The sequence below is a fragment of the Vipera berus genome, assembly GCF_964194415.1.
Source record: "Vipera berus genome assembly, chromosome: 2".
NCBI classification, from domain to species: domain Eukaryota; kingdom Metazoa; phylum Chordata; class Lepidosauria; order Squamata; family Viperidae; genus Vipera; species Vipera berus.
Genome location: NC_138203.1, coordinates 279,757,895 through 279,781,599, shown reverse-complemented (window position 1 = coordinate 279,781,599; position 23,705 = coordinate 279,757,895). Strand labels below are relative to the sequence as shown.

General features: G+C 45.2%; 1 protein-coding gene and 1 long non-coding RNA gene across 2 annotated transcripts; both read left to right on the top strand.

Annotated features, from left to right (window-relative positions):
- Positions 1 to 1,791: 1,791 nt before the first annotated feature.
- LOC308661255 lies at positions 1,792 to 8,181 on the top strand. Its single transcript, XR_014024924.1, has 2 exons — positions 1,792 to 3,976; positions 4,894 to 8,181. It is a non-coding gene; the product is annotated as an uncharacterized lncRNA (long non-coding RNA).
- A 12,917-nt stretch (positions 8,182 to 21,098) lies between these two features.
- On the top strand, positions 21,099 to 23,426 carry LOC308663013 (uncharacterized protein; the record flags this gene model as incomplete). Its single annotated transcript, XM_081319157.1, has 1 exon — positions 21,099 to 23,426. The coding sequence occupies one exon, from the start codon at positions 21,099 to 21,101 to the stop codon at positions 22,248 to 22,250; it is 1,152 nt and encodes a 383-aa protein (XP_081175283.1). The 3' UTR covers positions 22,251 to 23,426.
- Positions 23,427 to 23,705: the final 279 nt, after the last annotated feature.

Genomic DNA, 23,705 nt, shown 5'->3' with positions numbered 1-23,705 from the left:
AGCGAAAGGCAAGGGAGAAAAAGAAAGATATGCCCAATTGAATGCAGAATTCCAGAGAATAGCTAGAAGAGATAAGAATGCCTTCTTAAATGAACAGTGCAAAGAAATAGAAGAAAACAATAGAATAGGGAGGACCAGAGATCTTTTCAAGAAAATTGGAGAGATGAAGGGAACGTTTCATGCAAAAATGGGCATGATAAAGGACCAAAACAGCAGGGACCTAACAGAGGCAGAAGAGATTAAGAAGAGGTGGCAAAATTACACAGAAGAACTATACAAGAATGAGCTTAACATCCCTGATAATCACAATGAGGTGGTCACTGACCTCGAGCCAGACATCCTAGAATGTGAAGTGAAGTGGGCCTTAGAAAAACTGAGCAACAACAAAGCTAGTGGAGGTGACAGTATTCCAGCTGAGCTATTCAAAATCTTAAAAGATGATGCAGTAAAAGTGCTACACTCAATTTGCCAGCAAATTTGGAAAACTCAACAGTGGCCACAGGATTGGAAAAGATCAGTTTACATTCCAATTCCAAAGAAAGGCAGTGCCAAAGAATGTTCAAACTATCGCACCATTGCACTCATTTCTCATGCTAGTAAAGTTATGCTTAAAATCCTACAAGCTAGACTCCAGCAGTATGTGGATCGAGAACTACCAGAAGTACAGGCAGGATTTCGAAGAGGCAGAGGAACCAGAGATCAAATTGCCAACATACGCTGGATCATGGAGAAAGCTAGAGAGTTCCAGAAAAACATCTACTTCTGCTTCATTGATTATGCTAAAGCCTTTGATTGTGTGGATCATAACAAACTGTGGCAAGTTCTTAAAGAGATGGGCGTACCAGACCATCTTATTTGTCTCTTGAGAAACCTATATGTGGGCCAAGAAGCAACAGTGAGAACTGGACACGGAAGCACTGATTGGTTCAAAATTGGGAAAGGAGTCCGGCAAGGCTGTATACTGTCGCCCTGCCTATTTAACTTATATGCAGAGCACATCATGAGAAAGGCAGGGCTAGATGAATCAAAAATTGGAATTAAGATTGCCGGAAGAAATATCAACAACCTAAGATATGCAGATGATACCACTCTAATGGCAGAAAGTGAAGAAGAACTAAAGAGCCTCTTGTTGCGGGTGAAGAAGGAGAGTGCAAAAGTTGGGTTGAAACTAAACATTAAGAAAACGAAGATCATGGCATCCAGCCCTCTCAATTCCTGGCAAATAGATGGGGAAGAAATGGAGGTAGTGACAGATTTTATTTTCCTGGGCTCCAAGATCACTGCAGATGGGGACTGTAGCCAAGAAATTAAAAGACGCTTGCTCCTCGGGAGGAAAGCCATGGCAAATCTAGACAGCACACTAGAAAGCAGAGACATCACCCTGTCAACAAAAGTGCGTATAGTCAAGGCAATGGTCTTCCCAGTTGCAATGTATGGCAGTGAAAGTTGGACCATAAGAAAGGCCGAGCGCCAAAGAATTGAGGCCTTTGAGCTATGGTGCTGGAGAAGACTCCTGCGAGTCCCTTGGACTGCAAGGCGATCAAACCGGTCAGTCCTAGAGGAGATCAACCCTGACTGCTCTTTAGAAGGCCAGATCCTGAAGCTAAAACTCAAATACTTTGGCCACCTAATGAGAAGGAAGGACTCACTGGAGAAGAGCCTAATGCTGGGAAAGATTGAGGGCAATAGAAGAAGGGGACGACAGAGAATGAGGTGGCTGGATGGAGTCACTGAAGCAGTAGGCGTGAGCTTAAATGGACTCCAGAAGATGGTAGAAGACAGGAAGGCCTGGAGGAACATTGTCCATAGGGTCGCGATGGGTCGGACACGACTTCGCAGCTAACAACAACAACATGTAGATGTAGTACCATTAAGGACTACTCATTGAGTACAGTTTGTCAGCTAGTACCAAATACATCTGGTGGTGATCCCACATTTGTCTAGCTTACCAAGATGTAGGTTGTCGAATATCTTGCTGAAATCTAAGTATACTATGCCTACAGCATTTTGCTGATCTAATTTAGTTACAATGTCAAAAAATGTGGCAGCCCCTTGGTGGGTTTTATCAATCAGAATAGAGCAGGGAGGGACCTTGGAGATCTTGTAGTCCAACCCCTTCTTCAAACTGGAGACCCTATACCAGGGCTTTTCAACCTTTTCACAGATTGTACCACTTTTAGGATATGGCAATATTCGAGTACCACCAGTCGCCTAACAAGATGTCAAAAACTTGATGACCAAAAAAAAGAAAGTGATAAAATACATGTAGTCCTCAATTTAGCACAATTTGCTTAGTGACTTTCGAAGTTACAACGGTACTGAAAAAACTGTCTCATGACCATTTTTCAAACTTATGACCATTGCAGCATCCTCAGGGTCTTGTGATTTAGATGCTGGGCAACTGATTCGTATTTATGACGGTCACAGTGTCCCAGGGTCTTTGGGTCCTCTTTGGCCAACTTCTGACAAGCAAAATCAATGGGGAAACCAGCTTCACTTAAGAACTGTGTTACTAATTTAACAACTGCACTGATTCACTGAACAAATGTGGCAGGAAAAGTCATAAAACGGGACAAAACTCATTGAACAAATTTCTCGCTTAACAACAAAAATTTTGGGCTGCTTAGGTTATAGGTTGATGACTATCTGTACACCCACTTTGTTGTTTTGTTGTTAGTTGCGAAGTCGTGTCCGACACATCGCGACCCTATGGACAACATTACTCCAGGCTTTCCTGTCCTCTACCATCTTCTGGAGTCCATTTAAGCTCACGCCTACTGCTTCAGTAACTCCATCCATCCACCTCATTCTCTGTCGTCCCATTCTTCTATTGCCCTCAATCTTTCCCACCACACTTTTAATGGGAAACTTGTGCCTGTTTCTCTGACATTAATCTTTGCACAGTTCTACCCCCTTCTCTCCTTCTGGTTGACTCAAAGAAGCCGATAGGTGATTGCAGGTCCTTTTGGGGGGGATTTTGTGGCTTCTGCCATTAAAGTGTGGGCATCAGGGTGCTAGTTGGCTATCCCCAACAGAAATGCTCATGATGAAAACCTCAGGCGGGGAAGAGTGCAGGTAGCCAGGCATCTTGCTCGGCTGGTAGCTTGGGGAGGGGGCAAAAGGGGCAGCTTCACACACTCCAAACGCTGCTCTCTCAAGAAAGCAGGATGAAAACTCCAAAAAACGACAAAGAAAAAAGGATCTGCCCTCTGCGGAGTAGGGGCAAGGTTACTATGCTCCCTGTCAATCAGGTTTTATTTCTTTTCTTTGCCCCCCCACTCCCTGCCTCCCCTGCTTGTAGCTGCCTCTGAGCCCCTCATTCTTGGGAATTAGCATTGCCGGCATCTCTTTCTCCAGAGCCACTCATGCTGGATAAATGTTGCCATCCAAGAGCTGTTTTAAAGTTAGGGAATCTTTGAGGGGGATAACCAAAATTTATGTTGCCAAGTGAGAAATTTGTTAAATGAGTTTTGTCCCATTTTACGCCAGGTGCCAAAGTACCAGCGGTTGTACCCATGCCACCGGTTGAAAAGCCCTGCTTTATTTGTCTTGGCTATGTTTCTTATATCTCCTTTGTAACTGGCATTTATGTCTTCATATTCTCCCTAACCAGAAAAAATCCCCTTTCCTTCTGCTTAATATAAATGGAGAAGAATGAATGTCCTGGATTTTATTCCAATGCTTTGATTTTCTTTGGTTTCTACAAAGCTGGCTAGAATCTCTAAAAACTGTTATTTCCCTGTTTTTTTCTCAGAAGAGGTTGTGATGCGGCAGCTGCTTCTTGGTGGCTGATTTAGAAAGGAAACTAGCAAATGGTAGAAGAAGCTTGGGAGAGAAATGGAGAAGGAAGGAAAAAATGAACAGCTGCAGATGAGAAAAGTGGGGGGGGGGAAAGGGAGGAATTCAGGATGGATGTTGGACTTGACCAAGACCTCAAACTGCAGAATTCAATGACACCGAAAAGGAAAATGATGAAGTATGAGAGGAGAAAAACTTTTTAATAGCTTACTATCATTTTATTAAACCGTAAAGGGCATGGGATAAAATTTGAGTTTCACCCCCTCACACATTCCCAAAGAAGGGATCAGCTTTCAAACCAGAAATTACACATCCCTCAACTAAAGCATTGCTAGTTTAACCATGGTTTCTGGTGCTGCTGCCCTTGGAGAAGTGATTCCAGTGGTTGGGTGGATGCAACACACGAAGCCGAAACAAACTGACTGACGTGGGAGCCCAAAGTCTGTCTTGGGCAGGTAGGACCCCAGGTGGGGGTTTTGGCCAAAGGAAACCATCAGCCTCCCTTTGGGGAAATGGGGGTCTCATCCCCCACCATCAGGTATTGCTGACCCCAATGAATATATTTACACCCTCCCTAAACTATAAAAGAATAATAGCCGTTTTAGGAGGACCCCATGTTCAGTCTGTGGTGGCCAAAAACAATGTCCATGAATAACTACATAGGTTGTAATCTCTGGATTGGAGCTACCTGATATATACAAAGTCTACGGGGTGGGGGTCTTTGCTATGTTTTCTCATAGAGCATCACACATACACAACAGAGAAAAAGGAAAAAGGCAGGGATCATTAACAATTTGGGCAGGCAAATGGGGAGCAACAGGGAAAGTCGTGATAGCGCAGTGATTAAAATGCAGTATTGCAGGCTAACTCTGCCAACTGCCAGCAGTTCGATTCTCACCTGCACAAGGTTGACTCAGCCTTCCATCCTTCCGAGGTCAGTAAAATGAGGACCCAGATTGTTGGGGGACAATATGCTGACTTTGTAAACCGCTTAGAGAGGGCTGTAAAGTACTGTGAAGCAGTATATATGTTGAAGTGCTATTGCTATTCTGTCAGCCATCACGAATCTTTCTCTCTTCTTTTTCCTTCATCCAGCAGGTGACCCCGGGAAAAGTGGACAAAGTTCCAGTTGTTAGATTTTCTCCACTTAGAAAGCCCTGCAACTGAGAAGGCGCTGGAAATTATGCTGGGTGGAGAAACACTTCTATGGAAGATCCCCTCAGAGGAACCAGGAGAGACTCTCCAAGTGCTCTGAGTGCGGAATATCCTTTGCTCACAAATCCCTCCTTTTGATTAACCGGAAGCTGGACGTGGGGAATGGATCCCATCCGTGTTTGAAGTGTGGGAACTCGTTTCGTGGCTGTGGGGCTTTCCCAAACATCTCCAGAGCCATCCAGGACTGAAGCCCTTCAAATGTGGAGTGTGGGAAGCATTTTGCTAAAGGCTGGGACATCAGAGCTCATTAGCGTATCCACCAGGGAAAGAGACCTCAGGAAGGCCTCAGTGTTTTTCCAGGCCTCAGAATAGCCCGACTGAAGAGAAACTCTGCAATTGTGTGCAGTGTGGGCTTTGCTTTTCTCAACACTCAGAGATGGTTAAACATCAAGAAATGCACACTGGACAAAAACCTTATCAATGTCTGGAGTGTGGGAAATCTTTTGTTCGAAAAACAAGTCTCAAAATCCACAGGAAAATTCACATGGAAGTAAAACCTTATAAATGTTTAGAGTGTGGAAAATGTTTCAGTCGGAATTCATCTCTTTGCATGCATAATAAAACACACGCACAGGAGGAAAGCAGAACATGCCTAAAATGTGGGAAATATTTTTCCAGCAAATCAGCTGTGCAGCGACATCAGAGAATCCACACTGGCGAAAGAGCCCATGAATGCCCAAAATGTGAGAAACGATTTGAGACTTCTTCCACACTTTGGAGACACCAAAAGACACACATGGGAGAAAAACTCTATAAATGTGAGGTCTGTGAGAAATGTTTTTCTGTAAGGAGAAGTCTTTTTCGACATCAGATAATTCACACAGGGGAGAAACCCTATCAGTGCATTGAGTGTGGAAAATTTTTTCGTACGATATCAAACCTCGGACATCATAGGAAAATTCACAGAGGGGAAAAAAAATTCAAATGTTTAGACTGTGGGAAAGCGTTTATTCATTCATTTCAACTGAGACGTCACTGGCAAGTCCATATAGGAGACAAGCCCCATAAATGCTCAGAGTGCGATAAATATTTTTCTCACAAAAGTAGTCTTTTGAGACATCAGAGGACCCACCAAGAGAAACCATATAAATGTCCGGAGTGTGGGAAGTCTTTTTCTTGCGAAGAATATCTTAGAAAACACGAGACAATTCACACAGCAAAGAAGCGGTGCAGGTCTCTGCCGAAAAATAAAATGTGCTCAGAATGTGGGAGATGTTTCTCCCAAACGTCACACCTAATTCGACATGAGAGACTTCACACCGGAGACAGGCCCTATCAATGCCCAGAATGCGACAAGCGATTTGTGGAGTCTGCTGAACTCCGGAGACACCAGAAGGGGCACACAGGAGAGAGGCCCTTTAAATGTGGGGAGTGTGAGAAAGGTTTTCTCACAGCAACATTGCTTCGGGTTCATGAGAGAATCCACACAGGGGAGAAACCGTATAAATGTGCAGAATGTGAGAAATGCTTTTCCCAAAAACAACACCTTGGACGTCATCAAAAGGTCCATAAAAAATGAAGCCATAAACACTCATGTAGCCTCGAAATGTTTTGCTCAAAAGGGAGATATCAGAAAACTCACATGGGATAAGGCCTATGAGGCCCTGATGGTGGAACAGTTTTTCATAGTTGTTCAACCCTTAGAAGTCATGTAAGAGTTCCTAAACGGGGAAGGGAATAGAAAGTCTTAGATCATGAGAGAGAATTTTTTTGTCAATCATCTCTTAAAAATCATACTTTAATCCATATAGGAAAGATGTATCATAAATGATTGCAGTGTGATGTATGTTTAGCCTGAAAAAGTACTCTCTTTCAGCATCAGTGAATTCTTACTGGAGACAAACTTTATCTGGACTTAGAATGTGGCAAAGGTTTTTGTCTGATAATCAGATCTTCAGATGCACATGAAAAATCCACGCAGGAGAAAAACCTTAACAAGTGTATAGCGTGAGAAAACTTTTCCTTGCCAATTGGAACATCTTGCCTGCTGGAGTTTGTCCATTTGAAATTGCCTCCTTGGACGTTTTCTTGCCAAGTTAAAAATTTTATATTTTTTTAAAAAATAATAATTTTAAGACTTGAATATAAAAGTCTAATGTGAATGTGAAAATCTAAAATCTAATGTGAAATTCTCCAGAATCATATTAGGACTCCTGCTTGAGGCAGGGACGGTTGAACTAGAAGACTAAAATTCTTGTTATTACATTATAGGGCCCTTGTAGCTCTGTGATTCTAAGAATTTAAAAAAGAAAAAGGGAAAGGGACAGTGAAAAAGAAAAAGTGGAGGACGGTGCAGAGAAAAAAGGAAAAAAAAGCCAAGGGCTCTGCTAAGATCTTGGAAGCCACGAAAACAATTCTGAGCTGGGCAGGATTGACGAATCCAGGAAATAGATAAAGACAGTCATCGACTTAAGACCACAATTTCTGTTGTCAAATGAGACATTTGTTAAGTGAGTTTTTCCCCATTTTACGACCTTTTTTGCCACAGTTGCTGAGTAAATAACTGCAGTTGATAAGTTAGTCACGCGGTTGTTAAATGAAGCTGACTTTGCTTGTCAGAAGGAAGGTGGCAAAAAGTGATCACGTGACCCTGGGACACAGCAACGGTCATAAGTATGAGCCGGTTGCCAAGCATATGAATTTTGATCACATGACCATGGGGATGCTGCAGGGGTCGTAGCTGAAAAACGGTTATAAATCAACTTTTTTCAGTGCTGTCATAACTGAATGGTCACTAAATGAACTATTGTAAGTCAAGGACTTCCTGTAGAAGCATAGAATATGTATAGCACAGCGGATGGAAGCCCGGAAGTAAAAAGGGCTTTGCTTATAATTTTGTGGTAGTTTTAAAAGACATTTTGGAAGAAACCATAATAATGGAAAAATTAACGGACTTTAGTGCATTAGCTGGTTTTAAAATCAGTGGCCAATGGACAAAGAAGTTGACCAAAATATGGCAATGGAAGACCAAAAAGAATTGATGGGAAAAAGCGATTTAAAAGAAATGAGACAAAAGTAAGACTTTTGGATATTCTTACAAAGAATACGAATTCTATGTCAAAATAATTATGACAAGGCATGGAATTAAATAAAGAAGGATGTGTTAAGATGGGAAAAAATTACAATTGTCCTTGGGTAGAATTTCTATAATTAAAAATGACTATATTACCTAGTCTGATGTTTCTGTTTTAAACAATACCTATCTAGACAATGGGTGCACGACTAAAGTAATGGCAGGAAGATACAGCTAAGCTTATATGGCAAGAGAAAAACCAAGGGTTTAATTGAAAACTCTTCAAGAGAAAAGAGAGAGAGAGAGAGAGAGCATAATAACAAGAACAGATGTTAAATTTCCGATGGATGAGCTCTTCAAAGGACTCTGAGGCATTATTTATTTATTTTTTATTTTAATTCCATTTATATCCCGCCCTTCTCCGAAGACTCAGGGCAGCTTACAAACTTAGCAGTAGCCTTCATTCTATGTATATGCCTGCTTATTAGGGCTTTCACACACACACACCCCAAGCAGCATTATTACAAAGTCAGCTTAATTGCCCCCAACAATCTGGCTCCTCATTTTACCTACCTCGGAAGGATGGAAGGCTGAGTCAACCTTGAGCCTGGTGGGATGCGAACCTGCACTAATTTACCTTAAAAGTCTTTTATTAGAGCCCTATAACATCGGCAAAGTTTGCTAGAGAAGCTGGAATCTGAACTCCCCTCCCCTTAGCACAATACATTAAACACAATTCTCCTCCTTTTCATTGCTGTCATTAATCACATTCTCCAATTAGTTTTAGTTTTAGTTTAGTTTTATTAAATTTTTATACCGCCCTTCTCCCGAGGGACTCAGTTAGTTTGAAGGGTCAGTTTTCCCTTCTGTTAGACAAACCGCCAAATTCTTATCTTCTCTTATTTCAAAACAGCCTTGAATGACATTCTCCCTCCTCCCCCACAGAAACAACTGATTCTATTTATTTATTTATTTTTATGGGATTTGTATGCCGCCCTATCTCCCAAAGGACTCAGGGCGGCTAACAATGATAAAAACACAAAATACAAACATTAAAAGGTATTAAATCAAATTATCCCATAAATAGTCCAATTAAAAACACAATAAAACAAAATTAAGAAAACCTCCATTCCATCAGTCCAGGTCGGCCTGTTGAAAAAGCCATGTTTTAAGGTCGCGACAAAAGGAATGGAGATCCGGGGCCATCCGGAGTTCCAAGGGGAGTTGATTCCAAAGGGCAGGTGCCCCCACAGAGAAGGCCCTCCCCCTGGGGGTCGTCAGTCGACATTGCACCCTGAACAGGCCCTCCCTGTGTGAACGCACAGGGCGATGGGCAGTCATTCCTGGCAGCAGACGGTCCTGCAAATATCCCGGACCTAAGCCATGTAGGGCTTTATAGGTAAGAACCCTAACCTTAAATCTTACCCGGAGGACAACCGGTAACCAATGCAGATCACGCAGGAGGGATGCAATGTGGGAGTATCGGGATGCTCCCATCACAACCCGCACAGCCGCATTCTGCACCAGTTGAAGCTTTCGGGTGGTCTTCAAGGGCAGCCCCATGTAGAGAGCATTGCAGTAGTCTATACGGGAGGTAACGAGCGCATGAGTGACCGTACGTAGGGCATCTCAGTCCAGATAGGGGTGCAACTGGCGCACCAGGTGAACCTGGGCAAATGCCCCCCTGGCCACGACTCCTATATGATCTTCTAAACTGAGTTGTGCATCCAGGAGGATGTTGTGATTCAGGGTCAGCCTGTGGGTTCGGCAGTTGGGTCGGACGACGACTCAGAGGAGGAGGGGGGTGTTGAAGATCTTGCTGATGATAGCCCTCAGGCAGGCCCCTCCCACTTGGTCACCATGGAGACCCAGCTGTGTGAGCCTGACAGTGTGGATGAAGATGACCCACAGCTGGCCCTGTTCAAGGACGCCCGACGCAGGAGGCAGTCAAGTAGGAGCAAGCAGAGGAAGGCTGTGGGGCTTCTCGGAAGGAGGCAAAGAGAGGCCACGCCCTGAACTCTTTATAAAGGGAATGTTTGGGGAGGGCTGGTTTGCTGAAAGCAACTGCTCCGATAGTGTTTCAAAGCTCCTGTATCTTGGTATGTGTTTTGTTTGTTTTTGTAATAAATTTGGCAGACGTATTCCAGCCTCTTGCCGTTTATAAAGGGGTTGCCTTTTCTGCAAGGCCGGTAGCAGGCTGGTACAGAACAGAGGATGCCTAAGTTGCGCGCCCTTTCAACAGGGGGTAACACCTCTCCCCCCATAACCAAAGATGGAATATCCTGGATTACCTGAGATGCCGGTACGTATAGCCACCTGGTCTTGGCTGGGTTGAGTTGGAGCCTGTCCCCATCCAGACTCGTACCACTTCCAGGCACCGGGACATCACCTCGAGGGCATCACTGGGTTGGTTCAGGGTAGAGATGAAAAGCTGGGTATCATCAGCATATTGATGGTACCTTACTCCAAAACCACAGATGATCTCACCCAGCGGCTTCATATAGATGTTGAACAGGAGGGGAGAGAGGACTGACCCCTAAGGCACCCCACACGTGAGGGGCCTCGGGGTCGACCTCTGGCCCCCTGCCAACACCGACTGTGAACGGCCCAAGAGGTAGGAGGAGAACCACCGTAAAATGGTGCCTCCCACTACCAACCCCTCGAGACGTTGCAGCAGGATACCATGGTCGATGGTATCAAAAGCCGCTGAGAGATCTAATAGGACCAGGACTGAGGAATAACCCCTATCCCGGGCCCGCCAGAGATCATCCACCAGCACGATCAATGCTGTCTCCATGCTGTACCTGGGCCTGAAACCCGATTGGCACAGGTCCAGATACTCAGTTTCCTCCAGAACCAGCGGCTGCTCTCAACAACCTTCGCAATAAAGGGAAGGTTGGACACGGGACGAAAGTTGTTCAAATTAGCTGGCTCCAGGACAGGCTTTTTGAGGAGGGGCCTCACCACCGCCTCCTTCAAGGCAGCAGGCAAGCACCCCTCACTCAAAGAAGCGTTGATAACCGCTTGGAGCCAGCCTCGTGTAACCTCCCGAGTCGCATACACCAGCCAGGAGGGACACGGGTCCAACAAACACGTGGTGGCACTGTCTTCCCATGATTCTGTCCACTTCATCCGGAGTCACAGGGTCGAACTCCTCCCAAATGCTATCAACAAGACCTGTCGTTTCCCCCCCGTCAGATACTGCCCATTCGGAGTCCAGACCGGTCCGGATCTAAGCGATTTTGTTCAGCAGATGCTGACTAAATTCCTCAACTCGTCCCCACAAAGGGTCCTCCTTCGTCCCCTGATTCAATAGGGAACGGGTCACTCTAAACAGGGCGGCTGGGCAGTTATCTGCGGACGCAATGAGAATGGCGAAGTAAGCACGCTTCGCCACTTCCATTGCCACAAGATAAGATCTAGTAAAAGTTCTTAACTGTGCTCGGTCAGATTCGGACCGACTGGATCTCCAACTGCTCTCTAGGCCCCTCCTCCGGCACTTCATCTCTCGCAGGTCCACGGAGAACCAAGGGGCTAACCGGGACCTGCGCCGGGTCAGAGGCCACAAAGGCACAACACGGTTGAGAGCCTCAGAGGCAAGAACATTCAATGTTAGCAGCGTTGACAACAATAAGTTGGAAGGGATCTTGGAGGTCATCTAGTCCAACCCCCTGCTCAGGCAGGAAACCCTATACCATTTCAGACAAATGGCTGGCCAGTCTCTTCTTAAATACTTCCAGTGTTGGAGCATTCACAACTTTTGGAGGCAGGTTTTTTTAATGATTGCTCTAACAGTCAGGAAATTTCTCCTTAGTTCTAGGTTGCTTCTCTCTTTGGTTAGTTTCCATCTGTTGCTTCTTGTCCTGCTTTCAGGTGCTTTGGAGAATAGCTTGACTCCCTCTTCTTTGTGTCAACCCGAGATATTGGAACACTGCTATTATGTCACCCCTCGTCCTTCTCTTCATTAAACTAGACATCCCAATTCCAGCAACCCTTCCTTATTGTGTTTTAGCTTCCAGTCCCCTGGTCATCTTTCTAGAGTCTCAATATCTTTTTTACACGGTGGTGACCAAAAGTGGATGCCGTATTCCAAGTGTGTGTCAGAATCCATTTATATCATATTCATAAATGTATGTTTCAAACATTATTTCATGGATTCTGCCATCTCTCGAAGAGGAGAGAATGGATGTGTATTGAACCGGTATTAGGCATTTCAAAGGAAAAGAGAAGCCTTTTGAACTGGGGAAACAAAAGGGGGGGCTAGCATCTGGCTTGTGTCATGGAAGAGAGCAATAAACATAAAAGGTCCTAAGTTCCTTTTCCCACGAGAGGGATGATACAAGGTAAATGATGGGGGACTGACCAAATGGGGTTAAGGGGGGTTAAACCGGGAACTCTTTATAAGGGTTTAGTTCGTGGAACAATATTAAGTCTTGTCTTCTATTCCTACAACCAAGCATGTCATAGTAAAGATTCTTTTTGGACTAGATTTGACTCCAAGAGTTTTGTCTTCCTAAGCCGTGGTTTGGGGTGGGTCCTGACAGTGTGTATGTATGTAATATATACATAACTGTCATCTGTATCGTGAAAAACCAACAGGGCAGTGGGCAAGGTCACCACCAAGAAGGTCCTGTGTGGTGGAAACAGCCATGAAAAAGAAGCTGCTTTCCAGGTGAAGCAGCAGTTCCTAAACAATTCATCAGAAAGCCAACGCATCTGTTTCTGTCAGAGGTTTTCGACTTTGGCAACTTTAAGATGCATGGACTTCAATTCCCAGCATGCTCCCTGGGGATATTCTGGTGATTTTAGTCCACACATCTTAAAAGTTACCAGAATTTTTTTAAAAAACACTGGTTTTATATGAAGAGACCCCATTGCCCCACCTCCGCCACCCAATTCTTTCCAACTGAATGTGGCCTGTTATGCCCCAGATGGGCCTTTCCCAATCTGGTGTTTTGCAGATGTGGTGGGAGTCGAAGTCCCAAACAGCAGATGGGGCAAGGTGGCCAGAGGGGGGATCCTGGCTCTCATTGGGCTGACCTGCTTTGCCTTCCAGTTCCTAAAACCCGGGTGCTGTTCTAAATGCTTGTAATTGTTTTTGTATCTCAGAAAGAGAAATATTTGGGACTGCAGAGTCAACGAAATGTCATTCTATATATAGCAGGTTAACGTTGTGTTTCTTGGGTTGTGGGTCCAGTAATTGTCTTGCCACAAGGAGGCTTGCTAGCATTCACTAAATGCAATCGTCCTGATGTGAGTTAGGCTGGGATTCTACTCCCATAACATCTTGCCGGCTGTATTTGATCCAGCAACTCTGCAGCCCCCAGACAGGTGAGCTGCTCTGAAGGCATCTAAAGTTTACATTTGATTAAGGTGGGGGGGGCTTCTGAAGAGTTCAGATATGCAACAAAGATGATTGGGGGACTGGAGGCTAAAACATATAGGGAACGGTTGCTGGAATTGGGTATGTGTAGTTTAACGAAGAGAAGAGTGAGGGGTGACATGATAGTAGTGTTCCAATATCTCAGGGGCTGCCACAAAGAAGAGGGAGTCAAGCTATTCTCCAAAGCACCTGAAAGCAGGACAAGAAGCAACGGATGGAAACTAGTCAAGGAGAGAAGCAACCTAGAACTAAGGAGAAACTTCCTGACAGAACAATTAACCAGTGGAACAGCCTGCCTCCAGAAGTGGTGAATGCTGCAACACACTGGAGGTTTTTAAGAAGAGACTGGACAGCCATGCCTGAAATGGTATAGGGTTTCCTGCCTGAGCAGGGGTTTGGACTAGATGACCTCCAAGGTCCCTTCCAACTACTTCTTCTTCTTCTTCTTCTTCTTCTTCTTCTTCTTCTTCTTCTTCTTCTTCTTCTTCTTCTTCATTATTATTATTATTATTATTATTATTATTATTATTATTATTATTATTATTATTATTATTATTATTATTATTATTATTATTATTATTATTATTATTATTATTATTATTATTATTATTCAACAGTTGAAATGTACTTCAGGGGCCAAAATCCAAATTAAGTGTCATGGGGGGGGGGAAATAGGGAAGAACAAGGGGTCTCCTCGGGGCCCTACAAACGGTTTGTAAGCCTGTGTGTAAAAATTGGGCGTCCCCTAAGTTACAGGAAGCCCAGCCATGGTTCGAGTATGTTCTATTCTGGGCAGAAGGGAGGCGAAGGCAAAGGGCCGGGGAGGAGGGAAGGGGCAGCCCCCCCATCACTCCAGGACACTCTTCGCATGGGCAGTGGAACTCCGGACGCAGGTGCCCAGCAGAGGAACAGGGAGCCTTGGTGGAGCAGTGGGCTAATGCCTCCTTAAGTAACACCAGCTGCCTGCAATTAGTGCAGGTTCGCATCCCACCAGGCTCCAGGTTGACTCAGCCTTCCATCCTTCCGAGGTAGGTAAAATGAGGACCCAGATTGTTGGGGGCAATTAAGCTGACTTTGTAATAATGCCGCTTGGGGGTGTGTGTGAAAGCCCTAATAAGCAGGCATATACATAGAATGAAGGCTACTGCTAAACTTGTAAGCCGCCCTGAGTCTTCGGAGAAGGGCGGGATATAAATGTAATAAAAATAAATAAATAAATAAATAAATTAAGCTGACTTTGTAATAATGCCGCTTGGGGGTGTGTGTGTGAAAGCCCTAATAAGCAGGCATATACATAGAATGAAGGCTACTGCTAAGCTTGTAAGCCGCCCTGAGTCTTCGGAGAAGGACGGGATATAAATGGAATTAAAATAAAAAAAAATCCCTGGTGGGAAGCAGGGAAGGGGAGGAGAAGCGGAGGCCAACAGGCGGGACTGGAAGGCAGAGGCGCAGCCCGAGAGGAGACCAGAAGCCTCAACCTGGTCACCCTCCGGACCCATCATCCCCGCAGCCTCTTTGGACTCGGCAGAACCTCCGTCTCGCCCACCTCCCTACTACGCAGCCCATCCTCCGCAGCCATCTCAGCCTTGCCAGGTGCCGGTGGAGGGATCCCTCCTCCGAGTCTCCTCCCCCCCCCCAAAAAAAAACAATTTCTGGGGGAAGCAGGGAGCGAGGATCCCCGGCCGCCTCTTCCCAATCCCCGGAGCAGAGAGAGGGAAGGAAGGTAGGGAAAAGCTGCCGGCCTCTCCGGCCTCCGCCCGGCTGTCAAAGAGGGGCCTCTCTAGGAAGCTCCTCTCGTTCTCCCTACTCCCCCATCCCAGCATCTGAGGTTTCGGAGCTCCGTTGCGGAGGATTTTTCTTTCCCGCCTTTTGGGGCATTTGGGGCGGCGGTGCAACTTCTGGGCGTCCGGCCAGGCTGCTCCTCGGCCCCGCTCCGGGCAGGTGGGGCTGCTCCTGCTCTCCCTCGGCCGGCCAGGAGGAAGGTAGCCCCGAGTCCCCCCTGGGTCCCCGGAGGGTGGCTGAGCCTGCCAGGATCCCGGCTGGATGCAGGGCTGGACGGGGAGCCTCCGGGGGAAAGGATTTGGGGGGGGGGTCGCCCCACGGAGGGAAAGGGGGGGCTTTTCTTTTTAAGGATGTTTTTTTTGGGGGGAATATGGGGCAATGGAAAGAAAGACCCGCCTCCTCCCTTCAGTGGGGGGGGGGAGGTTACTTTAAGGGGGGGGGACTATAAATTGTTTGATCTCATCTCCTCCCCACCCAGAAAAGATCCACTTTCTTTCTGCTTAATCTAAATAGAGTGGAATGAATATTCTTTGCTTTCATTCTAATTCTTTGCTTTCCTTTTCTTTCTGCAAAGCTGGGCAGAATCTTATAACAAATCATCATTTTCCTGGTTTTGCTTTGAAGAGGCTGTGAGGTGGCAGCCCCTCGGTGGGTTTTATCAATCCCAATACAGCTGGAAGGGACCTTGGAGGTCTTCTAGTCCAACCCCCTCCTCAAGCAGGAGACCCCATACCCTTCCAGACAGGTGGTTATCCCGACTCTTCTTCAAAGCCTCCAGTGATGGAGCACCCACAACTTATGAAGACAAACTGTTCCACAGGTTAATTGTCCTCGCTGTTAGGAAGTTTCTGCTTAGCTCCAGGTTGCTTTTCTCTTTGATTTGTTTCCATCCATTTTTTTCTTTTCCTGCCTTCAAGTGCTTTGAAAAATAGGAGGACCCCCCTCTTCCTTGTGGCAGTTCCCCAATATTGGAATGTTGTTATCATGTCGCCCCCAGTCCATCTTTACTCTAGGCTGGCCAGAAACGATTCCTGCAACCGTCCTTCACATGTTTTTTTCTCCAGGCCTTTAATCATTTTAGTTGCTCTTCTGTGCCCTTTTTGCAGGGTCTCAAGATCTGTTTTGTAATATAGTGACCAAACCTGGATGCAGTATTCCAGGTGTGATCTTACTAATTTATTTGCTCTTTATAAAGCTATACAAATACTTCTTGCGATTTTGATTCTACCACTCTTATTTATACAACCAAGGATTGTATTAGCTTTTTTGGCATGCTTTTGCACACTGCTTGTTCATGTTCAAGTGATTCCCCACTGGACTCTGAGGTCCCCTTCACAGTTAACTGTTTTTGAGCCAGGTTTCACCTAATCTGTATTTGCACCTTTACTTTTTCCTGCCTGTGTGTAAAACCTTGCCTTTCTCTACACCTACATTTCATATTGTTGGATAGGGACCATTGTTCAAGTCTGTCAAGATCCTTTTGGATCTTGAGCTTCTCTTTTGGGGTGTTGGCTATTTGTGCCAGTATAGTGTCATGTGCAAATTTGATGATTTCCCCTTTTATTCCCTAAGTCATTTAAGAAGATTTTGAAGAGTACTGGGCCTAAAACAGAACCTTGTGGTACCCCACTGTTTACTTCTCTCTGTGTAGATGTAGTACCATTAAGGACTACTCGTTGAGTACAGTTTGTCAGCTAGTTACAAATGCGTCTGGTGGGGATACTCTCTATCCCACATTTTTCTAGCTCAGGGGTGTCAAACTCAATTTCATTGAGGGCCGCATCAGCATTGCGGTTGCCCTCAGGGGGCCGGGTGGGTACAGCAAGGGTGGGCGTGGCCTACTGGGTGGGCGTGGCTAAAGTGCATATGGCCTACTGGGTGGGTGTGGCTAGCTCTACATCGTTCGCATCAAGGGTGCCTATGGGGGCCTGGGCAGGAGTGGGACAGATCTGAGGGTCTCTGGCAGGAGGAGGGTCTCTGGGCCAGTGCCAAGGCAGTGGGGGACGTTCCCTCACTGTTTTCAGGATGGTTTCGTGGGCCACATGAAACCACTTCGCGGGCTGGATCCGGCCCCCGGGCCTTGTGTTTGACATGTCTGTTCTAGCTTATCAAGAAGTAGGTTGTCGAATGTCTTCCTGAAATCTAAGTATACTACGCCTACAGCATTTTGCTGATCTACTAGTTTAGTTACAATGTCAAAGAATGTGGCAGCCCCTTGGTGGGTTTTATCAATCAAAATAGAGCGGGGAGGGACCTTGGAGATCTTGTAGTCCAACCCCTTCTTCAAACTGGAGACCCTGTACCAGGGCTTTTCAACCTTTTCACAGATTGTACCACTTTTAGGATATGGCAATATTCGAGTACCACCAGTCGCCTAACAAGATGTCAAAAACTTGATGACCAAAAAAAAGGAAAGTGATAAAATACATGTAGTCCTCAATTTAGCATAATTTGCTTAGTGACTTTCGAAGTTACAACGGTACTGAAAAAATTGTCTCATGACCATTTTTCAAACTTATGAATGTTGCAGCATCCTCAGGGTCTTGTGATTTAGATTCAGATGCTGGGCAACTGATTCGTATTTATGACGGTCACAGTGTCCCAGGGTCTTTGGGTCCTCTTTGGCCAACTTCTGACAAGCAAAATCAATGGGGAAACCAGCTTCACTTAACAACTGGGTTACTAATTTAACAAGTGCACTGATTCACTGTTCAAAGGTGGCAGGAAAAGTCATAAAACAGGACAAAACTCATTGAACAAATTTCTCATTTAACAAAAAAAAATTTGGGCTGCTTTGGTTATAGGTTGATGACTATCTGTACACCCACTTACCACACTTTTAATGGGAAACTTGTGCCTGTTTCTCTGACATTCATCTTTGCACAGTTCTATCCCCTTCTCTCCTTCTGGTTGACTCAAAGAAGCCAATAGGTGATTGCAGGTCCTTTTGTGGGTGGGGGGGTGTTTGTGTGCGGCTTCTGCCATTGAAGTGGGGGCATGGGGGGCATGTCAGGGTGCTAGTTGGCTATCCCCAACAGAAATGCTCATGATGGTGAAAACCTCAGGCGGGGAAGAGTGCAGGCAGGCAGGCGTCTTGCGTGGCTGGTAGCTTGGGGGGGGGGGGAAAGGGGCAGCTTCACACACTCCAAACGCTGCTCTCTCACGAAAGCAGGATGAAAACTCCAAAAAACGACAAAGAAAAAAGGATCTGCCCTCTGCGGAGTAGGGGCAGGGTTACTATGCTCCCTGTCAATCAGGTTTGATTTCTTTTCTTTGCCCCCCCACTCCCTGCCTCCCCTGCTTGTAGCTGCCTCTGAGCCCCTCATTCTTGGGAATTAGCGTTGCCGGCATCTCTTTCTCCAGAGCCACTCGTGCTGGATAAATGTTGCCATCCAAGAGCTGTTTTAAAGTTAGGGAATCTTTGAGGGGATTGTTTTGATTCAGGGTCAGCCTGTGGGTTCGGCAGTTGGGTCGGACGACTCAGAGGAGGAGGGGGGTGTTGAAGAGCTTGCTGAGGGGGTTGAAGATCTTGCTGATGAGAGCCCTCAGCCAGGCCCCTCCCACCTGGTCATGATGGAGACCCAGCTGTGTGAGCCTGACGGCATGGATGAAGATGACCCACAGCTGGCCCTGTTCAAGGACGCCCTACGCAGGAGGCAGTCAATTAGGAGTAAACAGAGGAAGGCAATGGGGCTCCTCGGAAGGAGGCAGAGAGAAGCCACGCCCTGAACTCTATATAAGGGGAATGTGTGGGAGGGCTGGTTTGCTGAAGGCAACCGCTTGGATAGTTCCTGTTTCTTAAAGCTCCTGTTTCTTGGTTTGTCTTGTTGCGTTTGTTTTTGTAGCAATAAATTTGGCAGGCGTAATTCCAGCCTCTTGCCTTCTTGTAAAAGGGGTTGTCCCTGCCTTTTCTGCAGGCTGGTACAGAACAGGGATAACCAAAATTTATGTTGCCAAGTGAGAAATTGTTAAATGAGTTTTGTCCCATTTTATACTAGGTGCCGAAGTACCAGCGGTTGTACCCATGCCACCGGTTGAAAAGCCCTGCTTTATTTGTCTTGGCTACGTTTCTTATATCTCCTCCTTTGTAACTGGCATTTATGTCCTCATATTCTCCCTAACCAGAAAAGATCCCCTTTCCTTCTGCTTAATATAAAGGGAGAGGAACGAATATCCTGGATTTTATTCCAATGCTTTGATTTTCTTTGGTTTTTACAAAGCTGGCTGGAATCTCTTACAAACTGTTATTTCCCTGTTTTTTTCTTGGAAGAGGTTGCGATGTGGCAGCTGCTTCTTGGTGGCTGATTTAGAAAGGAAACTAGCAAATGGTAGAAGAAGCTTCGGAGAGAAATGGAGAGGAAAGGAAGGGAAAAATGAACAGAGCTGCAGATGAGAAAAGTGGGGGGGAAAGAGGAAGGGATTCAGGATGGATGTTGGACTTGACCAAGACCGCAAACTGCAGAATTCAATGACACCGAAGGGAAAATGATGAAATATGAGAGGAGAAAAACTTTTTAATAGCTTACTATAATTTTATTAAACCGTAAAGGGCATGAGATAAAACTTGAGTTTCACCCCCTCACACATTCCCAAAGAAGGGATCAGCTTTCAAACCAGAAATTACACATCCCTCAACTAAGGCATTGCTAGTTTAATTATGGTTTCTGGTACTGCTGCCCTTGGTGAAGTGATTCCAGTGGTTGGGTGGATGCAACACACGAAGCCGAAACAAACTGGCTGACGTTGGAGCCCAAAGTCTATCTTGGGCAGGTAGGACCACCAGGTGGAGGTTTTGGCCAAAGGAAACCATCAGCCTCCCTTTGGGAAAATGGGGGTCTCAGCCCCCACCATGAGGTATTGCTGACCCCGATGAATATATTTACATCCTCCCTAAACTATAAAGGAATAATAGAAAGCTGTTTTAGGAGGACCCCATGTTCAGTCTGTGGTGGCCAAAAACAATGTCCATGTTGTACTCTCTGCATTGGAGCTACCTGACATATACAAAGTCTATGGGGTGGGGGTCTTTGCCATGTTTTCTCATAGAGCATCACACATACACAACAGAGAAAAAGGAAAAAGGCAGGGATCATTAACAATTTGGGCAGGCAAATGAGGAGCAACAGGGAAAGTCGTGATAGCGCAGTGATTAAAATGCAGTATTGCAGGCTAACTCTGCCGACTGTAAGCAGTTCGATTCTCACCGGCTCAAGGTTGACTCAGCCTTCCATCCTTCCGAGGTCAGTAAAATGGGGACCCAGATTGTTGGGGGACAATATGCTGACCCTGTAAACCGCTTAGAGAGGGCTGTAAAGTACAGTGAAGGGGTATATATGTCTAAGTGCTATTGCTATTCTGTCAGCCATCATGAATCTTTCTCTCTTCTTTTCTTCTTTTTCCTTCATCCAGCAAGTGACCCCGGGAAAAGTGGACAAAGTTCCAGTTGTTAGATTTTCTCCACTTAGAAAGCCCTGCAACTGAGAAGGTGCCAGAAATGATGCTGGGTGGAGAAATACTTCAATGGAAGATCCCCTCAGAGGAACCAGGACAGACTCTTCAAGTGCTCTGAGTGTGGAATATCCTTTGCTCACAAATCCCTCCTTTTGATTAACCGGAAGCTGGATGTGGGGAAAGGATCCCATCTGTGTTTGAAGTGTGGGAACTCTTTTCATGGCTGTGGGGCTTTGCCAAAGATCTCCGGAGCCACCCCGGACTGAAGCCCTACAAATGTGGAGAGTGTGGGAAGCATTTTGCTAAAGGCTGGGACATCAGAGCTCATTAGCGTATCCACCAGGGAAAGAGACTTCAGGAAGGCCTCAGTGTTTTTCCAGGCCTCAGAAAAGCCCAACCGAAGAGAAACCCTGCAACTGTGTGCAGTGTGGGCTTTGCTTTTCTCAACACTCAGAGATGCTTAAACATCAAGAAATCCACACTGGACAAAAACCTTATCAATGTCTGGAGTGTGGGAAATCTTTTGTTCGAAAAACAAGTCTCAAAATCCACAGGAAAATTCACACAGAAATAAAACCTTATAAATGTTTAGAGTGTGGAAAATGTTTCAGTCAGAGTTCATCTCTTTGCAAACACATTAAAACACACTCACAGGAGGAAAGCAGAACGTGCCTAAAATGTGGGAAATATTTTTCCAGCAAATCAGCTGTGCAGCGACATCAGAGAATCCACACTGGCGAAAGAGCCCATGAATGCCCAAAATGTGAGAAACGATTTGAGACTTCTTCCACACTTTGGAGACACCAAAAGACACACACGGGAGAAAAACTCTATAAATGTGAGGTCTGTGAGAAATGTTTTGCTCTAAAGGGAAATCTTTTTCGACATCAGATAATTCACACAGGGGAGAAACCCTATCAGTGCATCGAGTGCGGCAAATTTTTTCGTACGATTTCAAGCCTTGGACATCATAAGAAAATTCACAGAGGGGAAAAAAAATACAAATGTTTAGACTGTGGGAAAGCGTTTATTCATTCAGCTCACCTCAGAAGTCACTGGCAAATCCATACAGGAGAGAAGCCCCATAAATGCTCGGAGTGCGATAAATGTTTTTCTCAGAAAAATAGACTTTTGATACATCGGAGGACACATAGTGGAGAGAAACCATATAAATGTCCGGAGTGTGGGAAGGCTTTTTCTTGCCATGAATATCTTAGAAAACACGAGACGATTCACACAGATTCAAACAGAAAGCGTTGCAGGTCTCTGCCGAAAAATAAAATGTGTTCAGAATGTGGGAGATGTTTCTCACAAATGTCACACCTAATTCGACACGAGAGACTTCACACCGGAGACAGGCCCTATCAATGCCCAGAATGCGACAAGCGATTTGTGGAGTCTGCTGAACTCCGGAGACACCAGAAGGGGCACACAGGAGAGAGGCCCTTTAAATGTGGGGAGTGTGAGAAAGGTTTTCTCACAGCAACATTGCTTCGGGTTCATGAGAGAATCCACACAGGGGAGAAACCGTATAAATGTGCAGAATGTGAGAAATGCTTTTCCCAAAAACAACACCTTGGACGTCATCAAAAGGTCCATAAAAAATGAAGCCATAAAGACTCATGAAGCCTAGAAATGTTTTGCTCAAAAGGGAGATATCAGAAAAGTCACATGGGAGAAGTCCTATGAGGCCCTGATGGTGGAACAGTTTTTCATAGTTGTTCAACCCTTAGAAGTCATGTAAGAGTTCCTAAACAGTGAACGGAATAGAAAGTCTTAGATCATGAGAGAGAATTTTTTGTTAATCATCTCTTAAAAATCATACTTTAATCCATATAGGAAAGATGTATCATAAATGATTGGAGTGTGATGTATGTTTAGCCTGAAAAAATATTCTTTTTCAGCATCAGTGAATTCTTACTGGAGACAAACTTGATCAGGACTTAGTAGACCAGTTCTTGCATAGTTTGTTTACTTGCTTCAGGAAAAATATTGTATGTTCTTCTCTGTGAGGAATTTATTCCAGATGTTAAGATTGATTCCAAAAGACAAGATGGTGTTTGACAGCTCCTCTTCTGACTTCCCATGAATGTTACAACCTGTGTGTCATCAACTTCTGCCTCACTCCCTACTTTCACTTGATGGACAAATAACTTTGTCAGTTTATGGATTCTGTAATTCCTGAAATTCAGGAAAGTTAAGTTTGAGTAGCTGTTTGGATCACAGAATGCGGCCGCGCGAGTTGTGATGGGGGGTCTCCCGATACTCCCATGTAACACCTCTACTCCGCGAGCTGCATTGGCTTCCAATTGCCCTCCGGGTGAGATTCAAGGTGCTGGTGATTACCTATAAAACCCTAAATGGCATGGGTCCGGATTACCTACGGGAGCACCTGCTGCCGGCGTCAATTTCCCTTCGTCCTGGGCTTCCTCAGGGTGCCGCTGGTCAGAGAGTGCCGGCTGGCGGCCCCCAGGGGGAGAGCATTCTCTGTGGGCGCGCCAGCCCTTTGGAATCAATTACCGGTTGAGCTCTGGATGGCTCCTGACCTTCGCTCTTTCCGCCGTGATCTGAAAACTTACCTATTTGAACAAGCCGGCCTGGTCTAATGGGTTTGGGGTATTTTATTTAGTAATTTTTAAATTATTTATTGTAATGGGCTAGTTTATTTAATTTTATTTTTAACTTTTGTATATTGTATTTTTATTGTATTTTTATTGCCCTGTACACCGCCCTGAGTCCTTCGGGAGAAGGGCGGTATAGAAAACAAACAAAGAATGTGGCAAAGGTTTTTGTCTGATAACCAAATCTTCAGATGCACATGAAAAATCCACGCAGGAGAAAAACCTTAACAAGTGTATAGCGTGAGAAAACCTTTCCTTGCCAATTTGGAACATCTTGCCTTCTGGAGTTTGTCCATTTGAAATTGCCTCCTTGGACGTTTTCTTGCCAAGTTAAAAATTTTATATATTTTTTTTAAATAATAATTTTAAGACTCGAATATAAAAGTCTAATGTGAGTGTGAAAATCTAGAATCTAATGTGAAATTCTCCAGAATCATACAAG